At 44.5% G+C, this 20496-nt stretch overlaps 1 protein-coding gene across 12 annotated transcripts; it reads right to left on the reverse strand.

Moving 5' to 3' along the window:
* Positions 1–276: 276 nt before the first annotated feature.
* On the reverse strand, positions 277–19669 carry LOC117576828 (ankyrin repeat and KH domain-containing protein mask). 12 transcript variants are annotated; one of them, XM_052007874.1, is made up of 19 exons: positions 18983–19669; positions 18860–18907; positions 15864–15902; positions 15154–15292; positions 14846–15089; positions 14579–14744; positions 14387–14449; positions 13527–13826; positions 11374–13306; positions 11238–11305; positions 10918–11172; positions 9733–10846; positions 9564–9667; positions 9219–9497; positions 8438–9151; positions 8110–8377; positions 2987–8049; positions 2737–2925; positions 277–2663 (listed from the first exon to the last, which is right to left on the reverse strand). In XM_052007874.1, exons 1-19 carry the CDS (start codon positions 19667–19669, stop codon positions 2625–2627), a joined length of 11712 nt encoding a protein of 3903 aa, XP_051863834.1. In that variant the 3' UTR covers positions 277–2624. The 12 variants fall into 12 exon arrangements, with proteins under 12 accessions (XP_051863834.1, XP_051863836.1, XP_051863830.1 ...); XM_052007876.1 differs by lacking the exon at positions 15864–15902; XM_052007870.1 differs by having other exon boundaries at positions 14579–14741; positions 18860–19669.
* Between the last annotated feature and the right edge of the window lie 827 nt (positions 19670–20496).

Raw genomic sequence — 20496 nt, forward strand, 5'->3', positions numbered from 1 at the left:
TTTAGTTTATTTTTTGTTTTACGCATGCATACTTCCGTTCATATGTGAAGTACTTTTTGTGTAATTTAATTTTTAAATTAATAAATCTATGAATTTTATTTTTTTCGCATGAAAAAAAATCTATATTATGCTCATCTGTTGATTAAGGATGCATCAACATCTTAATAACGGCTGTTATTCTGCACAAGCAGCTATTATAACTTCATTATCATTTTGTGTAATTTTTAATTTTCATTATTCTGTTTCGTTTTTTGTTTAGTTTTATATGATTCGTCCGTCTGGCATGTTGTATGTTGGGGTACGTGTAAGTGTGGGTGTTGTGTGTTTGTAAATTGTGTGACATTTTTTTTTTTTAAATAATTTTAACGAATCCTTCGCTCTCATTTTGCTTTCATTACATAATTTGCTTGCAGCTAAAACAATGTTTGAAACAAACAAACCAAACAGGCAAAAAAAAAAGTATAATCGTTTTGTTTTTCTTTTTCATACTCTTAAACATTAGTTATGCTTTAACGCTGTTAAAGTTCATATCATTTTACTTTTTGCTTTTGTTTTATGCAAGTGTAGGCCATGTAGCGCAAATATTTTATGTAAATATTCATTTGTTTATATTCGTTTGTTTTCTTTCATTCATTTTACAAAGCAATCCATCTATGCCTCTAGTTCTTCAATTGGAGGTCGGCGCCGCTTGGCCAGTTTGCGGCGCAGCGCTCATCTGATTTATCAAGTGTTTTTACATATTTGTTTCATTTTTCATTTGTTGTTGTTGTTGTATTTTGTATATTTATGTATTTGGAAACACGTTCTATGCTATGTATTGTTGTGCTCTATCTCTAAGACGTCCTACGCGTAGTGTCGGATAAGCAGTAAAAGTTGGCAAGCCGTTTAATCATTTACTTTTCGTTTTGTTTTTTGTTTTCATCGTCTATGCATTTCAAGTGTACTTTTGTTTTTTTTTTTTTTTTGTTATTAAATGGAATATTAAAACGTTAGTCGACAATTTAATGTTGTATGCTTGTTTTACATTTTAAGTTAATTAAGCAATTTAAATTTCTACTAGCTACATTTTTAGTATCCGTTCCCTATGTAAGTGGAGAAGAACTAAAGATCAGACAAATTACAAAATCATGACAAACGTAAAAAAGTTTCTAATTATGTTTTCTTTTTTTTTTTTTGTGTTAGTTTTGTGTGTGTGTGTTTAATTTGTTCTTAGCTAAATACGTAAGTAAAGTTCAATGCTTTTTCGCTTCGCTTTTGTTTTGGGTAGATTTTGCTCAAACGTTTAACAGTATTAGTGTATTTTTAATGTTAAGCTTGTGTGTGTATGTACTATATAAGTAGTAGTATTTAAGTAATTTCTTGTTAGGGTTTTCATTGCTGTTGTTGTTTGTAATTGTATTGTGGTTGTGGCTGTTGTCGCGGTTGCTGTTCTTGTTCACGTTGTCATAGCAAGCATTTGTCGTTTGCGTTTGCATTTGTAGAGGCAGCTGTATTAGCTTGTCGTTCTAGCTAGATTTAATAGTATTGCATGTTCGTCGCCAGTCACCTATCGCCTTCTCCCAAGAAGAGAAAGTCAAAGAGAGTGAGAGAGCTCCGGGGGAGAAAGTGCGCGCCTACATACATATTGTGTATACAGTTGTTGTTTCGACATTCATGTTGTTGCATTTTTATTAATATTAAATATGAATATATGTGTGTGTATATATATATATATAATCTGTTTAGTGTTTTCTTTTTGTTTTAATGTTTTTAGCTTTCGCTAATTTCACTTTAATCTTTCCATTCATAAGACTGAGTTCTAGCTTAAAATTATACGTGTGTTTCCTCTTTAGCTTCCTTCAGATTTCGATTTCGTTTTGCAATTTCTTTTAACTTAGTTTTTTCGATCGATTACAGCTTCGTTTGATGACTTCACACAAAATAATAATTTATACATGTTTTCTTTACTTCAAGGAATATCAAATTATTTAAATTACAATTAAAATAAATAATATATATTTTTTCCATGATTTCTGTCTTCGGTTTAGTGTAACTGTTTATGCAAGTGTGTGGGCGTATGTATGCGTGTGTGTTTGTATGTGTGTGTGTTTGGGCTTGTTCATTTTCTCAACTATATTCTTGACCAAATTTCAAGTTACCTGTAAATTTAAATAGTTGCCCAACGAAAGAAAAAACTTAGAATGTTGAACTAATTATGAACAAGACCAAGGTTTCTTTTAGTTATTTCGCTGCATTTGAGAGTTGGTTGATGAAGATTTATGTTGCCGTTTGCATTGTTTTTTGTTGAATTAGATACGCCTGTATGGTGTGGGTGTGTAAGAGGCGAATGTGGTGGTGTTTGTGAGCCTGTGTCTGTATATCTGTTTCTGTGAGCAGCCGTTGAAAACAATCAAGTTAATGAATTGGCATTTTCAGTTTTCCAGCGTCTTTGCCCGATTACTATGTTCGCTATGTACTCCATTTCTGAATTGGCTACGTCTTGTCCTTGCTGTTCTGTCTGTAATCTAATCTTCTCCTGTATACCAAGCTGCCTGCCATTCACCGGCAACTGTTGCCGCCGCCACCGTCGCTGCAGCTGCTGCTGTTGTTGTAGCCGCTGCTGTTGCTTGTTGCTCATAAGAGCATCAATTCGACCAATTTGTAGTGTAATTTGCCCATGGCTGCTAAATATAGAATTAAAATGCGAGCATATTAGCGAGGATAATTAATGCAACTATAAGATTGTATTTTACTCACGTGTTTGTCGTGGTGTTCCCACATCTCCACTTTGTCGGGCAAATGCGCTGTCACATCGGAGACGCCATGCGCGCCAACAAAGTGCTGAAAGTTATATGATGGTGGCATCGGATTAATATGCTGCTGTTGTTGCTGCTGCGGTGGCGGTGGTGGTGCCTGCTGCTGCATATTATGGTAATCCATTGGCATCTGTTCAACAAAAATGAATCATTTAGTAAGTTACACTTCAACGTACGTTTTGAATACTTACATTCATTGGTTCGTGCTGTTGCGGATAGGGGCCATTGTTGTAGGGCCTGAAGTGCTGTTGCTTCAGCCAGTTTGGCGGTTGTTGTGGTTGCTGCTGCAGGCCTGGCGGCTGCGCCTTTGGCTCATGGGCCCATGGTGGCATACCGCTGCCCAGTGTATCATCCAAGTTGAGCGCCGAGGCGCCTACATTAAAGTTGTACTTCCAAGAGGCGGCACGCTCGGTACCAATGGGTCGCGGCATCTTGCGAATGTCATCATGGTTCGGTGACATGGCAGATGGTGAGCTCAGGCCCGCCAAGCCTCCGCCATTTTCGAGATGTAGTGTATCTCGCCCACTATATGTCGGATACTCCAGTGCGCCACCATACCAGCGCTGTTGGGCAACAGCTGCGGCTCCGCCGATGGGTTGTTGTCGCGGCCTTGCTTGATTCGCAAACATATTGGACTGCTGCTGAGCAGATTGCGCTGGATTTCCACTTGGTGGCTGCTGTTGCTGCTGCGACTTGTTATTGACCTGAGGGAATACCGAAGGTCGCGAATTCATGCGCATCATACCATCCACCATGTAAGGCATTGTTGCTGGCAATGGATAATTGAGCGGCGGCTGTTGCTGCTGTTGTTGTTGCTGTGGTCCGCCCTTATCATAGAGCAAACGCTGCAGATTCATTGCTGCGGCCGCCGACTCAAAGTTGTTGTTGGCCGCTGGCTCTGGTGCGCCCAAGTGCATTGCATGCGGAGGTCGTTGTATGGGAGCCGTTGGTGGCTTGATGACGCCCGGCGAGTGCGCCGACGCCACATTATTGCCATCGACAACATGACCCTGTGTTCCATTTACAGACACTACGCCGGCTGCAGCATTACCAATGCCATTGCCACCAGCTGCTTCTGTTACCAGCGGTGACCTGGCCGCCGTAGTGTTGACTCCTCCCGCTCCACTGGTGATAATGTTAAGCGCCTGTTGGCTGTTGCCCTGATTTTGCTGCTGCTGTTGTTGCATGGCAACGGCAGCATTGCCAACGGGCGGCGATGTTGAGTGATTCGATGAGGCCTTTGAGCTGCCAACGGGTGAGCTGAGTATATTGCGATTGTAGCCTGGCGCTTTCGAGGCATCAGCCTGTGGCAATACATCACCAACCATTGCATTAACTCCACCACCGGCACTCAAACCAGAGCCAGCACCGCCCGCAGCGGCGTTACCATCGATAACAGGTTTGCCCCACTGTGATTGCTGATAGTCGCTAAAGAGACAGTAGGAGAGTTTGGCGGCCAGTTGGGTACTGAAGCAATCGGCAGCCATCAGATCGCTCAAGGCATTCAATGCAATGCTATTCGGTTGCAACGATGGCTGTTGCTGTTGCTGCGGTTGCTGCTGCTGTTGTAATTGGTGTTGCTGCTGCTGCAAATGTTGCTGTTGCTGCTGTTGTTGTTGCTGCTGTTGTTGCTGCTGCTGCTGTTGTTGATTCTGTTGTATTGGCGAACTGGCGCGCTTACTGGGCGGAGCGATGGGCGTCACTGCACGTGGCTTTCCAATGCTGTTGCTGTTACTATTGTTGTTGTTGTTGACGATGTTGCTGTTGACCGCAGCAGCCGCGGCAGCTGCATTCACGGCGGCCACATCGGCCACGTTGAATGTGCCAATTGGTCCAGCCAATGTATTGTTACTGTTTATATTGTTGTTGATGTTACTGCTACCGCTGCTGTTGTTGCTAGAGCTGCCCAGCTGAGAAACGTTGACAGCTGCACCGCCAACGGGTTTACCACGTCCAAATGGTGCCACCACAACGCCACCACTGCTGCGTCCACCTGTCGCTCCAATGCCAACAGGAGTCTCCAGTTTCTTGGGAGATTGGGTAACAGCTGGCGACGCCTTCATGCCAAAGCTCTGCGGCGCCTTGCTCTGTGCTGTGGCTGCTGCGGTTGCAGAGGTCTTTTGACTGGCAAACGTAGCAGAGGATTTGAGCAAAGTGGCACTGTCCGGCTTTGATTTGGCCACTTGAGTCGTTGCAGGACCATTCGATGTGGGGGCTACTGTGCGTGTCGACTGCTGTTGCTGTCCAGTGTACGCCCGGCTGCTCTGGCCACGCGTTGAGCTGGATGCTTTGCCGCCGGCGGCATTTGATTTCGAGGCACCACTTCCACCACCACCACGTCCACTGGATGTCTTGCTGCTGCTGGAGGTCGCCACCTGCTGTTGCTGCTGCTGTTGTTGCTGCTTTGCATTGTGCGCTGTCGCATTGCTGTATGCCACGGCAGGCGTTGAGCTGGCCGATGAACTCGACGACGTGGAAGTTGTCGAGGCTGCCGATGAATAATTGCCCACTGTCGATGAGACTGAGGCATTTACGGCAGCTGTACGATTATCCCACGTACCGACTGTCATAGGCGCCGCAGCACCAGTGACTGCGCCTGCTGTAGTTACAGCACCCGTTGCGCCAGCTTTGATGCTGCTGTTGATGCGAGGCAGCATCTGCAATATGTCCACATCGGGATCCTTGATCAGCGACAAAATGAGCATGTGTGCCTGCTTGGTGGCATCGGTTAGGCCCTTGATGGTAATGCTGCGCTCCGACTGATTCTTGCCCTGTTTCTCCACCTCAATGTGGGCGCCAGTTGTGGCGCGTATCGCATTGATGTTGCTGCCAGCGCGTCCAATAACACGAGAAATGGCATTCACCGGCACCTGCACCTTCTTGCATGTCATCTCTGGGGCGGATGTTACTAACGAGCTTGAACTGGAGCTGCTGACCGACTGTGGATGTTGATGGCCACCGCTGCTGCTGCTCACACTTGTTGTCGAGTTGTTAGGTGTCACATTTGTGCTGCTTGCACCTGCGCCCAACGTTGGCACACCGGTTGATGTATTAACAACGGTCGTCTGCTGAGTGCTGCTCTTACGCACAACCTCCTTCCAGCCATCAACTTCGCTGCGTTTGGCTTGCGCGGATGCCGTGGAGCTGCCAGTCTTGCTGGTCTCCTTGCGTGTGGCAATGTTGCTGACAGATTCATTGCTGACCGGCTGTAGTTTAGTAGCTGATGCTGGTGTCTGCGGCTTGGGCGCTGGCATTGATTCCTTGGGTGCCAGATTCTCCTTCTCTCGCTTGTTGGCTGTTTCCTTGCTTGATTTCTTGTTATTGCTGATGGCAGTTGATGGAACGGCTGCAGCTGTTGCTGGCAGTGCCTCATCCCGCTTGCCTTCCGTCTGACGCTTCAGCTGTTGACCAACCGATTGCTGCGTAGCGCTGGACGGCAGTTTAGCGCTTTCAGTGGCAGCACTCTTCTTCACCATGGCGCCAGACTGAGTTAGTGGCTTGGCTGCCGTGGGCTGTTGTGTGACTGCTGATGCGGCCACTGCTTCGCTGGCTGAGGAAGAGTTTTGTTGCTGCTGCTGCGCTTTGTTTTTCTGCTGCTGTTGTTGCTTTTTGGTTTTCTTGGCGGATGCAGGACCTCCAGCATTCACATTATCTTGCTGATTTGATGAGGCACGCGCGGCTTTGGTATCACCGCTAGAGCAAGAACCCTGATCGATGCCAGAGTCGCCCTCTTCACGTGCAGGTGGCGCTTCCTCATCATCGTCATCCTTGTCGCTGTCATCATCCTTGTCGTTGTCGCTGCCATCATCATCATCGCCCTGCTGATCATCGTCGGGTCCGTTACTGACCTGCTGCTGTCGCCGTTTCTCCTCCTTCTTTTCCATTTTCTTTTTTTTCTTGCGCTCTCGACGACGTGCAGCGGCTGCTTTGCGGCTTTCCTCGCGTGTGCGCTCCAAATCGAGCTCCTCCAACAATATGGACGCATTCTTATTGGCCTTGACTGCCTGTGCTTCTTTGGCGGAGCGCAGAATTTTCATACAATCGTAGCATTTTTCAATCAACTCCTTATCGCTGATGGTGCCAATGAAACGGATCATCTCCTGATCCGAGGGAAATTGTGACACATACTGCACCATCCATTTGACAATTTTGGTGTGACCTTTGCGATAGGCGGCCATAAGGCAGGAGACACGACGATTGTCCTGTGAATCGATGTCGGCATTGTGATTGTACAACAATTCCACGACACTCAAATGACCACCATGTGCGGCCAGCCAGAGCGGTGAGTTGCCCTTCTTGTTTTTCACCTCAACACTTGCCCCGCGTGACAAGAGCAATTCCACAAACTTTTGATGGCCCTTGTCGGCAGCAATGGTCAAAGCCGTATCCCTGGACGTCGGCACAGGAGCTGCATTCACGTCTGCACCTTTGTCGAGCAGCACTCGGCCAACTTCGATGTAACCGCCAGATGCAGCTTCCATTAACGGCGTCAGACCGGTCTTGGCACGATGCTCAACATTGGCACGACGATCGAGCAGGAGACTAACCACCTCATGGCGTCCCTGGAAACAAGCGAGTGTCAATGCAGTATTGCGATTCGTCTCAATCTGTGCATTAATATCGGATCCCTGATCCAGCAGCAGTTTCACCGCAGCCGTATGCCCATTCATCGCAGCCAGCATCAAGGGTGATATACCCAATTTGCTGCCAGTGCGTGAATTGATCTCGGCACCATGGTTAAGCAGCAGTTTTATGATGTTCACATAGCCACCACTGGCGGCCAGGCTAAGCGGTGTATAGTCGGAGACATTGCGATGTTCCTTGTTGGCGCCGACGCTGAGCAGCAGCTCAACTACTTCGTAACGACCGCCGGAACAGGCCAACGATAGTGGAGTATCCTTGGTGCGTTCCGATTGCGCCTCCAGTTCGGCGTGATGCTTGAGCAGAATGTCCACAACCTTTTCGTGACCAGCTGTTGCGGCCAGTATCAAAGGCGTAAATCCCTTTTTGTCGCGATGCTCAATATTAGCACTTCGACTAATGAGCAGCTCGACAAGCTCTTCGTGGCCGCCAGCGCAGGCCAACGTCAAGGCTGTATCATGATTTGATTCGGTTTCCGAATCAATTTCAATTGTCTTGTCCACAGCTGCAGCTGCTGCTACTGCTAGTTGATTTTGCAATTGTTGTTGCTGGGCAGCTGCCGCTGCTGCTGCAGTTGCCGCCGCCACAGGCTGCTGATGTTGGTTGGTATTAACTGTTAAAGCAGAGACATTTATTAATTATAATTATAACTATAAATATATATTTTTCTCACCTTGACTGCCTGCTGGCGTTTGCCGGAAACCGGAACAACGCCTATCCTTTCGAGATTGCTTATCAATTGCCTTCTTAGCAATGCCTCCAGGCATTGATTTCGCTGCGCTGCCTGCAGTTGTTACTGCTGATGAATTGGGTGTGGCCAATGGCCAATTGGAGAGTTCATTCTGCTGTTGCTGTTGTTGTTGTTGCTGCTGTTGCTGCGGAGCAAACTGTGTGTATTGCTGGGGTATGTATACGGAGCCAGTAATTGTCTGCGTAGCCACCTGTAAAGATGTTTATGTAATCCACAATTGTCTCTCCATTAATCGCTGTCGTAAACTTACCTGATGCTGTACGCATGTGGATGACTGCATATGCGGTGGCGGATGCAGCAGGAGTTGTTCTTGCAAGTTAAAGTGCTTCTGCTTCATGCCCTGAGGCATTGGCAATGCCTGGACACCGGCAACGGGACCAACGGCAGGTGACTGCCGCTGCTGCAGCAGCAACTCTTGCGCCACCTGCTCCAATTCGCTTTGAGTGGGTGGTCGCTGCTGCTGTTGCTGCTGAAGTAGTCGCTCTGCGCGGTGCTGAAACATTGGTGGTTGCTGCGAGTCAGTTTGTGGCAGTTGTTGATGTTGCTGATCGGCTGCATTATCGCCCAACTGCTGCTGTTGTTGTTGTTGCTGCTGTTGCGACATGGCAGGTGGCAGTTGAAAGAGCAACTGCACTGGGGGCGTATTCTTGTCGCCGCTCTCCACGTTGTACACAAAGTTGGTGGTTGGCTGTTGTGGTTGCTGTTGACCCGCTGCTGCAGCAACAGTTTTGATAATGCGCGCATTCGAATGCTGCTGCTGTTGCTGCAACTGCTGCAGTTGTTGCAATTGCTGTTTCAACTCTGGATCACTCTCCAACGACATTTGCTGTTGCTGATGCTGTAACTGAAACTCGGCGCTGTTGGGCAGTGCTGGATGAAGTTGTGATTGCTGCTGCTGTGCGGTGACAACAGCGGCGCCATTGTCGGCAGAGAACGGCAGTAATGCAACCGGGGTTTGCTGGTGCTGTTAAACAAATCAAAATTGCGTTTAATTTATAAAAGTTTTCAAATATAATATTCTGTGTGCTTACCTGCATGTGCTGAAGCTCCTCAGGATCGAGTAAACGCTGTTGTGATTGCATAGGATAATCCAGGAGCACGAGATTCGGCTGACGCTGTTGTGCGTCTGCTGATGCATCGCCGACATTTAGTATTGCCTGCGAATGCTGCGCCGCTGCCACTGCCAACAACTGTTCTTGGCCGGCCCATTTGCCAGATGACTGCGCCCAATGACCGGTGAATCTACCCTTGCACATTTGATTGAGGCTAAACTCTGCCAGTTCGGGGTAATGTAGATTGCTGGCCAGTTCCTACAAATTAAATATATATATATATTGTTATAAGGTAAATAACTAACAATTATCATCATAAATTACCTGGAAAATGTCATCGATGCCTGTTATATCATAATGAGTGCCATCATTGGGGAAGTGCTCCAAGCCATACAGCTCTCCAGCTGCAGGCACTGTCGCCGCATCATCTGTAGATGTGCAATTCATTTGTAAAAACAGTTGATCAAATATATGTCTCTCATTTGTAGCTTACCACATTGCTCCGACTCCTGTTGTTGTTGCTGGCTGTGAGCCTTGGCGTGTACAGCTGCAGCTAATTGCTGTTGCAACAGATCGTTTAATGTCTTATTGTTGGCGGCCGCAGCCTTTATTGGCAGCATGTGCATCAGCTCCGAGTTGGGTAAATCTTGACGATAATCACACAGTGACTGGGTCAACACATCTGGCTTTGTTAGTATTAGATTCTCCAGTCGAGTTGATATTTTACGCTGTTTCGGTGGTAGAGCAGCTCCAGTTTTCGAGTTGTTGTCACTCTGATCACCAACGGCGACATTGACGTCCAAGAAAAAGTCTTCATCGACTTCATCATCATCGTCGCCGCCTTCGTCTTCGTCGATGTAATCAACATCAGCATCGGCATCATCGTCCTCGTATGTAATTTTCCCGATCTCGCCACTCTGAGTGTCCTGCTCCTCATCATCATCCTCATCGTCCTCTACTTCCTCCTCCTCGATGATGGTGTCTGTCAAGTCAATGGGTTCTGGTGGCAGCGTGTTCTCTTCGCCCTCATCACCTTCTTCCTCGCCTTCGTCGCTCTCGATCTCAGCTGTGCCCGATGTCACGGCCGCCGCCATAGCAGCAGCAGAGCAAAGTGTGGCAAGATTCTTCATTTCAGCCCGAGTGTCGACGCGTTCCATGGTTGGTGACATGATGGTCTCCTCCATTTCGGGCGGTGTCTCAGTGGGCGATTTGGGTTGCTCGCCGCCGAATAAATTGTGCATTTGCCAACCATCCTGCAAGAACTTTAGCCTCGGTGCCTTGGCCATTTGGTCACTGAAGCAAGCCAGCGTGGAATGACCGCCTCTCGAGTCATTAACAGCTGTCTCAAGTAGCCCGCGAAAGTCATCCATGACATTCTTATGCTGAAGCAATTCATTGCCAGCGCCATCCAGAGACGGTTGCTGTTGCTCCGTAAAGCTACTGCTGCTGCCGCCAGTGGGTGATGCCATTGGCGAGGCTGGCGAATTGGAGTAATCCACAACAGAGGCGGCGTGCTGATGATGATGCAATTGCAGATGTTGTTGGAGCTGTAGCTGGGTCTGCTGCATTTGCTGCTGTAACTGTAACTCCTGTTGCTGCTGCAGTTGCTATTCAATGAAATACATTTTCCAGATTAACTTTAATTATAATTTGAAAATACCTATGTAGATGAACTTACCAAGTTGTTGTAGATGGAGACCATGGGATTCTGCTGCATGGGTAACAATTGAGCCTGCTGTGCTACCGCTGTTGAGGCGGCTGCCGCTGCTGCTGTTGCTGCCGCAGCTGCTGCTTGGGCAGCTGCTGCTTGTGCAGCGGCTGCCTGCTTGCGATTGTTCTTGTTGCTGGCCTTCACCTTGGGTCGATCGCTAATGGCAGTACTCTGCAGCACTTCCGAGGAGTGGGTGATGGTGCTAGAGCCGCTCGTATTGCGCTGCACATTCAAAATATGAGACAAATTTAGAAATGTGTACAAAATAAAAAAATGCTTAAACTCACCGTTGGAACTTGAGAGCCGTTCTCTGTAGCATTAGATGTACTCGGATTGATATCGCTGACAACGACACCTTTAAGAGATAATAGTGAAATTATTAAATACACTCCTCTATAAATCTCCACAAATCTTTTTACAAACCTTTCGGAGTGACTTCCAGCGTTAGCTCGCTGCCATCGCTAGATACATCGAAGCCACGGCGTCTCTGCGAATGCCCTTCCTCACCAGCACAGGCAAACTGCTGTTGCTGCTGTTGTTGCTTATCATCCTCGCCTAATGGCTGTGAGCGGATTTGCTCGGAATGCTGCTCTAGCGGCAAATCAATCGCATCCAATGGTAAATCAATGGCTTGCAGATCGTTGATTAGCTGGCGATTTTTACGAGAACCGACGCCCTTGAGCTTTGCCTGCTGTTGGTGCATCTTCTGTTGCTGCTGCTGTTGTTGCTGTTGAAGCACGGGTTGCTGGCAAACAGTGTGGAAAAGAACAGGTGGTGCTGGTGGAGCCTTTTGCGGTGGCGTTAGCGAGTTAATGTGCTCCATATCCAGGTCATAATGCTTGCAAGGCACCAATTGTGCCCCAGATGGCGGCAGTGTTGCTTGCTGCTGTTGCTCAAAACCAGGTTGCAGATGAAACAGACGCGATTTGGCAATAAGGCCCTCCTGTTGTTGTGCGCTCAGCGTGGTCAGATCAATTCCACCACCTCCAACACCACCAACCGTCGACACATATTCATCGGTTACACCGGCATCACTGCTGGCCGCAGCAGAGGCTGCGGTTAGCTGCAACTCACCAGCATCCAGGAAATCACCTGTGCCCAGAGCGACAATATTGTTGGGAGAATTGCCACTGAATTGCTGCTGATGGAACAGTTGCTGATTGTTGGCACGTGCCGCCTCCGACAACTCGTGCAGGCCAGGCGGTGCATTCAGCTGCTGTAGTTGATGCTGCAACTGTTGCTGCAGTATCTTTTGCTGCTGCGTGGTAATCAGACGCATCTGATTGGCCGTCTGTGCATTGGCAGACTGAGCATTCGCTCCGGCAGCAAGTTCTGTGGGTGAGATATGCGGATAGCGAAAGAGCAGTTCCACAACACGTGTGTGGCCGCCTTTAGAGGCCTCGATGAGCATCGTGCTGTTATCCTTGAGCTTGTGAAATGGATCCGCGTTGTTCTTAAGCAACAACTCCACCACCGACTGATGGCCACCAGCGCAGGCCAACGAGAGCGGAGTGTGATCATTGCTGGTCGTCTGCTTGTTCACATTTGCGCCCTTCTGGATGAGGAACTTTACGGTGCACAAGTGGCCGGCACGACAAGCCTTCATCAGAGGCGTACGTCCACCCTCTGACTCGTGCTCCAGCTCAGCGCAATACGACAACAGCACACCAGCCGCATCGGTATGACCATTCTCACAGGCATGCGTCAGCGCCGTGTCTCCGGTTTGTGTCTCCGCATGCACATTGGCTTTGTTCTGTAACAGGAAGCGCACCAGATCGGTGTGGCCCTCTTGCGACGCTTCCATTAACGGCGTTGACGCGCCCAGCTCCAAATTGGCGCCGCCATTTATCAAAAAAGCAGCCACCTCGCTGAATCCACCACAGCAGGCCAGAGTGAGTGCAGTTTCCTGTGTCTCTTCGGTAGTGGCATTAATGTTAGCGCCCTTGCTAAGCAGCAGTGCCACCATTTCCTCATGTCCCTCGCGAGCCGCCTCCATGAGGGGCGTGTAGCCTTCATCGTTCACCTCCTCAATATTCGCGCCGCGCTCGATGAGCAAAGTGGCCAACTCAACGTGACCACCGCAGGCTGCCAATGTAAGCGGCGATTCAAATGAATCAGTCGGCATATTTACTTGAGCTCCAGAGTCCAGCAGTAATCGCGCCACTTCGACATGGCCGTCCATTGAAGCCTCCATGAGAGCCGTGTGCATCTCGTCGGTTTTGTGCTCCTGATCAGCGCCGGCTTGGAGCAGGAAACGGACCATATCCAAGTGGCCCTTGTAGCAGGCCAATGTCAAAGCACTCTCCTTAAACTCATTTGAATGGGTGTTTATTCCGGCTCCATGTTCAAGAAGTACCTATGAGAGAGACATTTAACATTAGATTAATCAACGGATTAAAATGTGAGAGTAGTTTATACATTCTATACATCAGATAAGATCAAACTAAATCACGTGAACTGGCTTTCTAATAACGAAATCATTAACTCGATTCTCGTCACTAAAGACAGTTGCAATCAAATCTCGGATTCTAATCACTTGTCAATGCTAAATTTACTGTCCATGACTCGATACTAACCTTGGCCACTTCCACATGACCGGCGGATGCGGCCTCCATCAGCGGTGTATGACCGTTCTCATTTTGCTCCTCAACATTAGCGCCATGCTTTAACAGGACCTTAACCACATCCACCTGCCCACCCGCGCATGCAAACATGAGGGGTGTGTTGCCAGTGGCACAGTGTGCATTAACATCGGCATTGTGGCTAAGCAGAAGTTTCACAATGTCCAAATGTCCCGCAGAAGCAGCTTCCATTAATGGCGTCGAATCTTTTTGTCCCTTGTCTTCAACCTGTGCTGCAGACATTGCCAACAAAACCTTTATTCGAGAAAAAAGAAAACGAAACACAAATGTCACAAAATATTTGACAAACAATATGAGACGAGAATAGCGGAGAGTCGTGTTTATGTTGAATGAGGTATATTGCTTATCGATACTAATTCAAACTTATCGATGTTACACTCAGTGTAGGATGCACTTTCGATCATAATTTCCCCTTTTCCACTGTGTTCACATAATTTTACTGTTACTGTTTCATTTGTGAGCAAATATGTTTACAGTTTATATAAACTATATACATGAAAAGTGGATGGACCTCGAATTTGCGATAGCGACTCAGATTATTATTATACATTTTTATATTTATAAGTTTTCTACTTATCGATAGATAATTTATTAATAAAAATAACTATCGTATGTGAATTCCACAGGTGAAATGTGGAAAGTGGACAAAAGTGGACATTCAAATTTCGATATCGTGTGGCGTCTTCAAAATGGGCAAATCAAGACATTATCTCTACTACGATACATAAACTAAACACATTTTTTAATGCAGCTACTAAGAAGTCGATTTGCTACCATTACATGGTGCTCTTTACCTCGCCATTGATAAAAGTTTCTTGACAATATTTTTTCAAATTGATTTCAGGAGATAATTCAAACTATGGAAGGATTTGATTTTATTCTTTCTCTCTCGTATTAATTTTCCAAGATTTTGCAGCCGATAGATTGCCTCGGCTGTTCTCATACACCACAAGAGAAAATTGCCGCATTTTGGAAGAAATACATACCTGTGCCAGCTCATAGTAGCCTGCAGAACAAGCCATTGATAATAACGACTCGCCTTCATCCGTTGAGGCAGCGGCATCGTTCAAGTTGCCCTTGCACAGCAACCGTTTGACCGTATTAACATCGTTGTCTGCACAGGCATTGGCAAGGCTACGCGAGAAACCGCTGCTGTGAATTGAATAGGGAAACATTATAAAAATAAATAAATCAATTCGTTCAATGTCCCAAATAGGATCAATTCGATCGATCACAACTCGGTTATTACTCACTTCTTATCTCGCGGACTGTTGGCACAACGCATTTTGGTAAGCGCCTGCTTGGTTTCATCGATTGCGTGGGTGGCATGCCGCAGTACAGGTGCTTTCTCATTGGCGGCAGCCTCCAGCAATGCGGTGAGATTACTCGAGCGTTTGTTGTTATGCTCGTGCAGGAAGTTCTTAACCTCTGGCGCATCCTCGTCGTCATCCTCATCGTCTATATCCTCATCATCTGCGTCGTTATCTTGCAGAACATCTATTTCAATAAAAAGAGATTTTAAAATAAATTTGGTTTTGGTTTAGTGTAAACAATGACTTACCGATCTCTTCATCTTCTTCCTCGTCATCGCCTTCAGATTCATCCGAGTCCTCGGAGTCTTCTTCCGTTTCGTCTTCATCTTCACGAACTTCTCCCTCCTCATGAGGACAACTATCGGGATCAGACTCTTGTATATCGTCCTGCAAACATACATAAATATTTGTTTTAATTAATTTCGTATTAATCGTCGATTTTAAAATTTAAATTTAAGTAATAAGGTATTCGTGCTCGTCGGTTAAGAGGTGAGTACATGAAAAATGTTCTGGAAATCGTATTAAAGATGGAAAAAACTAATAAAAAACAGTTGAGCAATATTAAAGAGCACATTCTTGTTGTCTAAGGCCAGCAATTGTGATGTTTTGTGTGGTTACATAATCCAAGTAGTAGTTGGAGACTATTATTATTTTATTATATATTAAACAATATCCCATTTTGTTTTGCTGTTGGGTATTCTTTTAACTATTAAGTTAACTCTAAACTTTAATAAAAGTGCATACAACAAAAAAAAAAAACAAACTTCCGAACAATCTGTTGATTTTAACCTACGGAGCGTTTGCATTTTAGTTAAATTTTGTTGGTTTAGTTTGGTAAGTAGAAAGATATCATAAAGAATTTAAACATAGTCGCCAAACATTTGTTGGCATACTTGTATTTGTTGCGCTTCAATTTAATTGTTTTTGTTTTTTAAGGCACTTATAACGCGTAACTTACCAAGAGATCTGGCCTTAAACACAAGAATGCCAATAGGATCTACAAATAAAGAGAAACGTAAGAAAAATCATAAAAATAACTGAAGCTAATAAAGCTTATATTGGATGTATGGTAAACATCTAATTTCACTAATTTAATTTGAAAACAAACAAAAATAAAGAAAAAGGTTATACTATATCTCACGGAAGAAAAACACATGTTGATTACGTGGAAAAACGATTGCAACACAAAGTCCATTAAGGATAACACACGCCGCAGCAATTCTTTAATCGACGCACAAATTAAACAATCAATAAGAGGCGATTTAACCATTATTGACTGGCACGTAGTTGTCCGAGTCCGATGTTAAAAGCAATAAGAACAGGAATTTTTTGTAATTTGATTTTTTTTTAGTAATTGTCAAAAATCATAGATTGTGCCAATATTAACAGCCTACTGTGTTTTGTTTTAAACAAAATACACAATATACCTTGGACTAACAGTTTATTTATTTCTCACTTATAATAATCAAAACAAAGTTGCCAGATAATTTCCAAAATGGCAACATAATAACAACAACAAACAGCAATCAGCCAAAAAAACGACAACTTATTGTTACCTGTTTGCTTTTTGCTTTCATTCATTACCATTCCATTTTAATTTTATTTCGAAACCAAGACACACACACACACATATACACTTACTCACACAAATGCATGCAAGCATGCTGGTATTTACGTGTGTGTGAGTGCGTGCGGTGTTTGGCCGTCTGCTGGTTTTTTATTACAAATTCGCAAGTCAAAGAGAAAAACGAAACGGTTTCTTTGGAATTTTAAGAATCGCATGAGTCATGCCACAACTCGCTTGCACAGCGATGATAGCGCTTCAGATGTATGCATATGTACATAACATACATATGTACAAATTTATTTATGTACATGTGTGTATCAATGTATCGAATGTATCACACGGTGGCAACACAACATTTAAAAGATGTGAATGCTGGATGTGTGTGTCTGTGTCATTTTGTTTGTAGAAATTTCAAACGTTGCGTTTTTTTTTACTTTTTCGTTTTGCGAGTAGTTATCAATATGAGGCCAAATATTTATTGAATGCTTTTGAGCTTTGATGAATGAAAAGAAAAATGCAGATAATCTTATGTACACATACATTTACATTAACAAGTATTCGTATTTGTGAGAGAAAAAGACAGAACGAAATTCAAACGAGTTCAATCGACGCCGCCGCCACAACATGATTTTTTTCTTGTTATTCGTGCGTGCGATTTTGTCTCTTTCGTTGGTCATTTTTCTCGTTATGGGCATTGTGAGCATGCATGCATGTATGTGTGTGAGCGAGTATTTGTGCAAATCATAAATGCATGCATGCTACACCCAAAAAAAAAAGAACTGACTGATAAATTGACCTTTACATAGTAGGTATTGCAATTATGGCGTTTGCTCAGGTCATTACACCCTACTTCAAAATGTTTTACCATGAATTTTGTATATAGTATATGTATTTTTTTTTTATTATTATTGTTATTTGTTGTATCTCTCTTTTTTCATTTGCTTTTGTACTTTTGCGCATTTGCGCTTCACACACGATTTCACTCGAAACGAACGGCAAACAACAGCGAGGGCGTCCGGCGTTGCCAGACCACAGCAAAGCACACTAGCGTAAATTTAACCTGCAAACAACAATGCGGCACATTCTAAATGCCAATATTTTCGTTGTTCTCGTCTTTTCTTTTTTTTGTAAATGTATGTATGTATTTTCATTAATGAAATGTGTCTTAACCCTTTTTATGGTTAATTAAACGCATGTTGACGATGATGATGATGGGGGCGATGATGAGTTAAATTTCTTAAATATCCCAAAAACAAAATGAAACAACGAAAGAAGAATTGGCTAATGACCTTTGATTTGTTGAGTAGACAGTGCTCACACGTACAAACATATGTATGTATGTGCTACATCCACGAAACGCCAGACAAAGAAATATTTACACACATGCACACACACCAAGAGCACAACAGCTGCACAGCTGATTTATGTACATACAAATGTAATTCACATCACAGAGCAAAAGAAAAATGCTTGCGGCACACACACACTAACACATATGAAAATAAACGAATTGCTGCTGCTCGAAACGGGTTTTGGTTTTTTAAGCACGCTCTCTCGACTTTGACTGTGTACTGGAGTCTAATTCACAGGAAAAATCTATGAATAACGGGTATTTTTAATATTGATTCCAGCTAATTTATCTTGGTATTAAAACTTAATGCACACCTGTAAAGCGGCCTAGAAAATACATTGTAAATGCAGCACACACAAATATATAAATATAACACACACAGTGGTACTTGTAATGGTGCGTTCTATAAATACGCTATAAATCGCTAGACTAAAAACCAGCTGTTTTTTATCGTCTGATAAACAAGCAGCGATGCAACAAAGAATGATTCGCATGCAAACGAATCACTTAATATCTTATCTAAAATAAGAACTATCTAAAGAATTGAAATGACATTCAAGTGAAATCACAAACACACACAAAGTTCTATCTATGAGATTGCAAGTCAATAAATCAATAAAAAAAGATATATGACTCCCAGAATGAATGTGCGAAGGCAAAAGAGGATTGGGATTTCTTCTAGACTGTATTTCTTCAAAACAAATCGATAGAGTAAACAGTTAACAATAATTTAATACGAAGCAGACTGAAATGATAAAATTTGATAATAAATAAATACAAATACACAATTCCATGAAAAAAAGAGTGTGATTATGCAACAATTCGCTTTTAAAGATATGCTAGTAATATAAGCTGGGATTTCTTGACTTCTCTAAACAAATCAATACAGTTAAAAAAAAACTATGATTCAGAGTTGTCTGATAACTTGAGCTCTTCCAATGAAAAGAATATAGGGTCACGGTATTAAATTAAAAATGTGACTTATCTCACCTCGTAAAGGTAATGCAAAAATAAAATGTATTTAAGGATAACTCACCTCTGAGACGGATTCCTCCTCAGATTCGGAAAGATCTGTGGTGACAGGCTGCGGATAGTATTCGGTATCAGTATCTGTATCTGTGGTAATCATGTTCTGCAACGCCGATGATATTGCACCCACCAAGCCAGGATTCGATGACAACGGCGATGAGTTCGATGAAGCCGACGATGAAAGCGCAGAACGATTTGCGGCAGCTGCTGCTGTTGCCGCAGCATGCGAAATGGCGCCCACATCTTTCAGCTTTTGCTTCAACACCGCGACAGCCGTGTTGCCCGCTGATGCTGCTCCATGATGACCAGCGTTACCCGCGTTGCCATCGACAGCAGCGGCAGCGGCGCCCATTAGCAATGATGTTGCTGCGAATTTCAAATGCGCAGCATCTTTGCCTACAACTGTTTTCGATGCAGTTGCTGTTGTTGATGCTGCTGCTGTTGGTGTTGCTGCCGCTGCAGCGGCTGCTGCTGTTGCAGTTGCCACAACCTGACGCTTAAGGCCGGCGTAAGCTCGCGGTTTCTTACTACTGCTGGTTGGGGGCGTCGTCGTGGGCGCTGAGGCAACTGCAGCACGAAATTTGGCAGCCGCACCGGCAGTTGAAGATGTTGCTTTGGGTGCATTCATTGTTGCAGCATCGCCAGTTGTTGTTGCGGCTGTTGTTGTTGCCGCTGCTGCTGTTGTGGTTGCTGTGGTGGCGGGCATGGGCGTGGCTGTGGGCGTGGTTGTAGTTGTGGTGCCAGCGGTAACGAATGCAGCTGCAGCCGCTTCGCTTTGGGCGCTTGTTGTTGATTTGCTGGCAGCCGTTTTAGACATTTTGGAGTTGTTGTTGTTGTTAGTATTATTGGCAGTGGCTAACACGCTATTGTTGTTATTGCTGTTAACTTTTAACCTGACGTTAGTATTGTTGTTGCTTGTTGCACTCTTCTTCTTCACAGCAGCGTTGCTCTCTGCTGGAGTAGATGTTGTTGTTGTTGCCGCCGCCGCTGTTAAATCTTCATGCTTGGCAATCTTCTTCTTGCTGCTGTTAATGTTATTGATGTTCTTAATGTTGTTGGCAATGAGCGCAGCTGCAATCGAGCTACGCGATGCTGCAAGTCGTTGCTGCAGCTGCTGCTGTTGCTCGGTGTAATTAACCTGCCTTGCAACGTTATTGTTGTTGTTGCTATTATTGTTGTTATTTTTTGCTGCTGCTGCTGCAAGTCTTTGTGCAGTTGCTTGTGTTGTTGCGCTGTTAGCTTTAATTTTTGTGTTGTTGTTGTTGTTGCTGCTGCTGGTTTTGTTGTTGCAGTTGTGGTTGTCTTTGTATTTTTGCTCAAATACGCAGAGCGCACGTTATTCAAATTCAAGTTCAAGTCATCGCCATCATGATGATTCTTCGCATCATTATTCATTTTAGTCTCTCTCGAATAGGCTTCGTTTAATTCAATTCACGCGTGCTTTTGGTGTTTTTAAATTATTTTTAAATACGAATACAAATTTTAACGAACTACTTTTTTTTTTAGGTTTTTTTTAAAGAAATTTTACTTTATAGAATTTGACATTCTGGTTATTTTTATTTTTACCCATCGACAAAAACGCCAAACAACATTTTGTATAAGAACTTTTCGGCGTTTTATATATTTTTTCTTTATACAAAGTGT

The sequence above is a fragment of the Drosophila albomicans genome, chromosome 2R (genome assembly GCF_009650485.2).
Source record: "Drosophila albomicans strain 15112-1751.03 chromosome 2R, ASM965048v2, whole genome shotgun sequence".
NCBI classification, from domain to species: domain Eukaryota; kingdom Metazoa; phylum Arthropoda; class Insecta; order Diptera; family Drosophilidae; genus Drosophila; species Drosophila albomicans.